At 52.8% G+C, this 7,104-nt stretch overlaps 1 protein-coding gene across 1 annotated transcript; it reads left to right on the forward strand.

Annotated features, from left to right (window-relative positions):
* Nucleotides 1-3,272: 3,272 nt before the first annotated feature.
* On the forward strand, nucleotides 3,273-4,932 carry GNG8 (G protein subunit gamma 8). The gene is made up of 3 exons (XM_066265316.1): nucleotides 3,273-3,300; nucleotides 4,394-4,500; nucleotides 4,776-4,932. Exons 2-3 carry the CDS (start codon nucleotides 4,417-4,419, stop codon nucleotides 4,902-4,904), a joined length of 213 nt encoding a protein of 70 aa, XP_066121413.1. The 5' UTR covers nucleotides 3,273-3,300; nucleotides 4,394-4,416; the 3' UTR covers nucleotides 4,905-4,932.
* The last annotated feature ends 2,172 nt before the right edge of the window (nucleotides 4,933-7,104 follow it).

The raw sequence follows: 7,104 nt of genomic DNA on the forward strand, positions 1-7,104 counted from the left end.
TGGGCGCACGCCCAGGCCCCTCCCCGGCGCCGGCAGACCCCGCTAAGGGGGACGACTAGGGCGCCCTGGCTCCCCTCCCCCCTTCCGCAGCGGGGCCCGGGGCCTTGGCACGTCCGGCGCGCCTGATGTTTTCCAGATGTGAGCCTGGTTCCCCTCCCCCACCTGGCTCCGTTGCTCCCGTGGAGCAGGGGAGGAAGGGAGCCAGGGTCCGACACCCCGCCTTTCAAATGGCTAAACTATGGACCTGGGCCGATGTCCCCTTCCCGTAGGTCTAGCTTCTCAGACCAGGTCGTAAAAACGGAACTGGGATGGGCTGACTGCCAACGCTCTTTCCCCACCTCCACCTCTACTCTGGGCTCCCGCCTCCGCCCAGCCCGCAGTAGTCTTGGGTGGTTCGGGCACGCCCCATCCAGGCCACGCCCCAATTTCCCTCCCCTCCAAACCCTTCCCCGGGACCACGCCCCCGAGACGCACCTCTGCAGGCCCGGCCTCCGCCACCGTCCCCTGGGTGAGGCGCGGTCTGACGCCTGTCTCTCTGCCCGCCTCTGTCTCTGCCTGGGTGTATTTCTTGGTCCCTGTCTCCTACTGTATATTTCTGTTTGTCTGTCTTTCCTGCACCCTATGTCTCTGTGTTTCTGTCACTCTCTGCAAACTTCTGCCTGTCTCTGTCTCCTTGAGTTCCTAGGTCTCTATCTCTCCAAATTTCTGACTTTGTTCCTATCTCTGTCTGCGTCTCTCTGCCTCTCCTTGCATCTCTCACCCCCTCTCTTGGTGTCCGAGTTCATCTTTGTTTCTCTCCCTCTCGAACCCTCCACCTTCCTTTATCTCTTGTTCTCCAACGTTTGCACTCCACCTCCTCCAAAAGCTTTGGCGCCGACTCTGTGGGCGGCGCGCGCCCCCATGTGGCCTGCAGGGGACTGTCAGAAGAGGAGAGATGGCTGAGGGTGCGCTCCCACAGGAGTATGCTGAATGCAGGGCACTGGGTGTCTGTGGGTGACACCGAGAGACTATATGTGAACTACTGTGAGATTGTGCGTGACGCCAGAGGTTTTGTGTGTGGCTATGTGACCTTGTGAGCTGTGTGACAACAAGAGTATGATTTTGAAATCATGTTAAACCTAGAGGTTGTATGTGACTGTGCATGTGAGATGAGCAAGATGATATGTATGTGACTGCGTGTGACACCAAAAGGTTAGGTGTGCCTTAGACACTACTTGGGGTGACAGTGTGGAACACAGTGAGAACATGACTGCTGTGTGTATCTCATGGACAGATGATGTGTGAGTCTAAATGAATGATCCACCCTGACCTGGCGTGAGAAGGCAGTATGAGAGGCCCAGAGGCACTGGGTGTGACATAGAGACCATGTGAGTGAGAGCGTGTCAGCCACACTGATGAACTGTGAGAACTGTGACTGTGTGTGACACAGAGTATGTGGGAGACTGACAGACTGGCACAGCATTGTGCCAGTGTGTTAGAGAGTGTGTAACTGTGCTGGGCATTCAGAGGTTAGAGCATGAGAGAGACCTTGTGTGTGTAAGTGTGCTACACTGGGAGGCTGCTGTGTGAAGGTGACAGCTGTGTGTGATACAGACTGAGACTCAGCAAGGGATTCTGTACATGACAGTGGGGGGGATAGACTCTGTGTGACTGTGTCAGGTAACGTTTAAGATTTGTGTGACATTTAGAGATTGTGCAAAAATGTGTGTGACTATGTGGGAGTCACTAGATATGACTATTACTATGTAATACTATAAAATATATGATAGTGTTTGACAAGGAGGTTGTATGAGTAATTACATGTCAGTGTGTGAGACTGAGGAAGTGTGAGACTGAGATATGGTGTAAGACAGAGAAGTATTTTATCACATGTGTGTGTGACATCTTGAAATATTGTGTGAAACTGTACATTTGACATCTTGAGAAAGTAGATCTGGGCCCTGGCCAGTTAGCTCAGTTGGTTAAGAGTGTCCTCTCAAAACAACAAAGTTGCAGGTTTGATCCTCAGTCAGAGCACACGTGGGAAGCAACTAATGAGTGCATGACTGAGTGGAACAACAAATGAGTGCTTCCCGTCCTCCTCCCCTTTCTCCCTTCCTCTCTCTGTCTCTTTAAAAATCAGTAAAAATTAAGCCCTGGCTGGTAGCATTGTCCTGGAGCACTGGGTTGCTGGTTTGATTCCCTGGTCAGGGCACATACAGGAGCGGCTCAGTGTTTCTGTCTGTCTGTCTGTCTTTCCCTGACTCTCTCTCTAAAAAAAAAAAAAAAAAGTATATCTGTGGGCCCTGGCCAGTTGGCTCCGTGCGGAAGTCCCAGGTTCGATTCCCGGCTAGGGCACACAGGAGAGGCGCCCATCTGCTTCTCCACCCCTCCCCCTCTCCTTCCTCTCTGTCTCTCACAGCAGAGGCTCCATTGGAGCAAAAGATGGCCCAGGTGCTGGGGATGACACCATGGCCTCTGCTCCAGGCGCTAGAGTGGCTCTGGTTGCAACAGAGCCATGCCCCGGAGGGGCAGAGCATCACCCCATGGTGGGCGTGCCGGGTGGAACCCGGTCGGGCGCATGCAGGAGTCTGTCTGACTGCCTCCCCGTTTCCAGCTTCAGAAAAATACAAAAAAAAAAAAAAAAAAAGTATATCTGTGGTTGTGCAAGATGTCATTGGTGATGATGTGTCACACTCTGAAAGATTATGAGGGACTGTGTGTGGCATTTTGAGAGACCATGTGACTCTGGCACGGTGGGAGACTGTGTTGAGCACAGATTATTTGTGAGAATGTGTGGCAATACCATTTGACACAGTGAGGTCACTCTGTGTGAGGGACTTGTGAGGCTGTGTGCCAAGAGGGGTCGTCTGTGATGGGGTGACACTGAGGTGGTGGGTGGAAGAACATGTGTTTGGAAAAAGAGGTTGTGTGGGACACACAGGAGAGATTTGTGTGAGTGGAATAAATGCAGTAGGGTGTGGGGCACACCTTGGGAGACTGACTTTTCTCACTAGTGAGTGAATGAGACAGAGACTGAGATTGAGAGGGGAGAGTAGGACAGAGATAGAGGGATGGAAGGAGACATAGAAACAGAGACAAAGAAGGGGACAGACAGACAGACAGAGATAGAACCCAGAGAGACAGACTCAGGGATGTGAGAGAGAGCAGTGGGGCTGGCGGCGGCGGCAGCTGCAGGAGGAGGCGGGTCCTCAGGGACTGCGCCCCGGGGGAGGGGGCGGGGCTGGGCTGGGCAGGGGGACCCAGATGCTGTCTCAGCTTCAGCAACCAGCCCGCCATCCCAGCCCTGAGCAACAACAGGTAGGAGTCTCCGGTCCTGGTCCCAACAGGTCGTCCCTCTGCCCCATGTCAGCCAGTCTGTCTGGGAATAAATGAATGAATGAGTGAATGAATGACTTTGTACTTCTGCATCTCCATCAGCCTCTCTCCCCCAGCCTTTCCATCTCCCTCTCTGTCCCCCTGTCCCCTGTGCCCTTATTCCCCCTGTGCCTCTCTCTCCCCATCTTCCTGCCCCTTCCTCTACCCCTCCATATGTTCCTCTCTATATCCTCTCCCACTCCCATCATCACCCCAGCCCTCCTGGACTCTTCCATCTCCCTTCTCTAACCCCCCTCTGTACCTGCGTCTCCCTGTATCACTCTGTCCACTTTTTTACCCCTCTATTTGTCCTCCCTACTCCCTCCAACACTTCACCCCTCCCCATCTCTCCATTTCTTTCTCTCTCCTCTCACTTATTTCTTTTGTACTTCAGTGTCTCCTTCTGTTACTTTGTTTCTCCCTCTGCCCCTCCATTTGTCCTTCTCTTCATCCTCTCTGCCCCTTTCCCGGTCATGTCTGGATGACCACCCCCTCCCCCCAGCCCTCTCTGCAGCTGCTAATGAGCAGAGGAGACTTTGAGGTGGAGGGCTGGGGTGGGGGAGCTCCCCGAGGGGACCAGAGAGGGCAGCTGCAGCCAAGGCTCTAATGAGGCGCCCTCTGTGCCCCTCCCGCAGCGATCTTAATTCCTTTTCTCCCTGGAGCCACCACTAATTGGCCTGGGGAGGGGCCCCCTCCTGACTCATGCTCTACTCCTGGGGGCTGGGGACACCTGGATCTTGCTCCAGCACCTGTGGCCCAGTCCTTCTGTCCTTCCCTCCACCTGCCTCTCCTCGCATCTGTGTCTTCCTCGTCCCTCTCTGTCCCTTCTTCCGCCTGCCTCTTGGTCCCCCATCTGTGTGGTTCTTCATCCCTCCATTTTCCCGTTTTCCTGTACTTCCTCCAACCGCCTCTGGGTACCCCATTCCCGTGCTCTCGCACCCACGCCCCAAAGTTGCTGGGTCCCACCACCACTGCCACCCTTACCTGGGGACCCAGACTTGGCCTAGCCTACCCACTCCGCCCCGACACCCGCCAGGCTTTTAACTCCGCACCGCAACCATGTCCAACAACATGGCCAAGATCGCGGAAGCCCGCAAGACGGTGGAACAGCTGAAGCTGGAAGTGAACATCGATCGCATGAAGGTACGAGGGTCGGGGTAGAAGGAAGGCGGGGTCTCCAGGGCTGGGTCTGGACCCGGAGCTGGTGGGGGTAGGACACGGAGCCTAGCCGGGAAGACCACCTTCCAAAGTGAGCTGGACTTGGGGAGGGGCTCCGGAAAGGGGAAGGACTCGTGCAGGGGGTGGGGCCTGAGCGGGGCGGGGCCCGACGCGGGACGTGGTCCAGGGGCGGGGCTGCAAGGGCAAGGGGCGGAACCTTGGGGCGTGGCAGGTCGGGGACTCGACTCCGGTACCCGCAGGTGTCGCAGGCTGCGGCTGAGCTCCTGGCGTTTTGCGAGACGCACGCCAAAGACGACCCGCTGGTGACGCCGGTACCCGCCGCGGAGAACCCCTTCCGCGACAAGCGCCTCTTTTGCGTCCTGCTCTGAGCCTTCCTGACAGCTTATACTCCCTTGCTTAAAGTATGAATTCAATAAAGTACCTGTGCTTTTGGAGAAACTGAGTCACGCGCAGAGCTTGAGGCCACTGTGGGGGAATCTGTATCCCTTCCCACATTTTTTTTCTTCTTTTTTCTTTTTCTTTTTTTTAAGAAATCACCAATTGTCTTTTTTAAAAATTAATTAATTAATTTTTATTTATTCATTTTAGAGAGGAGAGAAAGAGGGAGAGAGAGAGAGAGAGAGAGAGAGAGAGACAGAGACAGAGAGAGAGAAAGGGGGGAGGAGCAGGAAGCATCAACTCCCATATGTGCCTTGACCAGACAAGTACAGGTTTCGAACTGGCGACCTCAGCGTTCCAGGTCGACACTTTATCCACTGCGCCACCACAGGCCAAGCATCTTCCCACATTTTTTGGTTGTGTGTGGAGTTTGGGGGTTGGGGTGAGGGAAGGCGGGGTGTGTGGATGCGTAGGGTGTTAATGAGATGAAATGAGCCTCCTCTGAGCATTCCACGGTCCTGAATTTATTCCATTTTCCCAGCAGTCCCAGAGGCAGTGGGCTATTGTGTAATACCGTTTCTACAAATAAGGAAAGGGAAGCAAAGCTAGGAGGTAATGGGGTGAGGACTGGACTCTGGAGTTCCCTCAACCCTCAGCTGGCTTCTCTGTGCTCCTCTCTCCTGGGCCGGAGATTCTGAGGAATCCCTGTGCCTGTCCGGACTTTCTCATCCCTGAATGATCTCACCCCTTTTTTCCTATTTGCTACCCTCTGCCACAGCACTGAACTCCATTCATTCATTCATTTATTCTTTCATTCTTCCAAAGTACCTGTGACTGGCCATGTGCCAGGTGAAGCTGTGAACATGGCTATGACCTAGACATAGGCACTGCCCTCTTGGGATTCAGAATCTAGTGGGAGAGACAGACCTGTCCCCAGATAGTCACAACCCAGAGTGGGCAGGGCTGGGGTGGAGGAGCTCATAGGGAGCACTGGACTCAGCCTGAGAGCCTGGGAGGGCTTCCTGGAGGAGGAGACATCTGAACTGGGACATGGTGGTAATAAAACTTGGGACCCAGAGAAGAGAGAAGTGTGGCTAGATGGAGAGGAGATGAGTTAATATGTACATTTCTTCCTTCAACAATTATTTTCTTTGTTCTGGGGACACAGGGGTGACTGTGACAATTCTGGTTTCTGCCCTGTGTTTCCTGCTTCACATATTGGTGACCACAAGATATATAGAGCCTGCAGTTATATATTTTTTGGCTTTCTACTTTTGGCCCACATGTTTCAAATGTTCTTGACTTGGTTGCCAAATTGAAAAATAGAGCACTTCCATATTTCTGGTTTCTTTCTTTCTCTTTCTTTCTTTCTTTCTTTCTTTCTTTCTTTCTTTCTTTCTTTCTTTCTTTCTTTCTTTCTTTCTTCTTTCTTTCTTTCTATTCATTTTAGAGAGGAGAGAGAGAGGAAGGTGGGAGAGGAGCAGGAAGTATCAACTTCCATATGAGCCTTGACCAGGCAAGCCCAGGGTTTTGAACCGGTGACCCCAACGTTCCAGGTCAACAGGTTTTTTTTTTTCTCCCTGATTTGGATATATATTTTTAAATTTAATTAATTGTGTTTACATAGATTCTAGGGTCCTCCTGAATGCATCCCCCCCTCCCCCTCCAGGTCAATGCTTTATCCACTACACCACCACAGGACAAACTTCTAGCTTCTTTCAAACTGGAAGAACTGGTGACCTCAGACCTACAGAACTCATCCCATAGCCAGTGACCACAGGCTATGGGATGAGGGCTTTCCAGTTCACTGAAGTTCCCACCCTGCCCTGTTGCCTCTCGGTGGAGAAGGTCAAAGTCCATGTGTTATTTATCACGGAGCCAGTGTCAGGGGCTTCTTACAGTGGAATGAAGGAAAGGTGAAATGTTTGTTGAAAATGAGGAAATGCAGATAAGCTGTGTGTTTGGTTAATTATTTTACCTGATTGGCCCAAGGTCCACTGAGTTGAAGACCCCTACCCACTCCTCACCCCACCTTCTATTAGAGGTTAACATCCCTGCTCCCAGAGTGAGGCTGAACCCCTGGATCTGGATGGAGATGGACAGCTCACTGGGCCTCTCTTCCCCAGAGGGGGCCGTGCATGTGTCTGGCAAGTGTTCCATTATTCACATCGAATTAGGGTCCCTTGGGCC

The sequence above is a fragment of the Saccopteryx bilineata genome, chromosome 3 (genome assembly GCF_036850765.1).
Source record: "Saccopteryx bilineata isolate mSacBil1 chromosome 3, mSacBil1_pri_phased_curated, whole genome shotgun sequence".
Taxonomy (NCBI): Eukaryota; Metazoa; Chordata; class Mammalia; order Chiroptera; family Emballonuridae; genus Saccopteryx; species Saccopteryx bilineata.

Bases quoted from the DNA above. Each gene is read 5' to 3' on its own strand.
- GNG8 (XM_066265316.1), top strand. From the start codon at position 4,417: ATGTCCAACAACATGGCCAAGATCGCGGAAGCCCGCAAGACGGTGGAA. The intron at 4,501-4,775 runs GTACGAGGGTCG...CGGTACCCGCAG, and splicing joins TGAACATCGATCGCATGAAG to GTGTCGCAGGCTGCGGCTGA.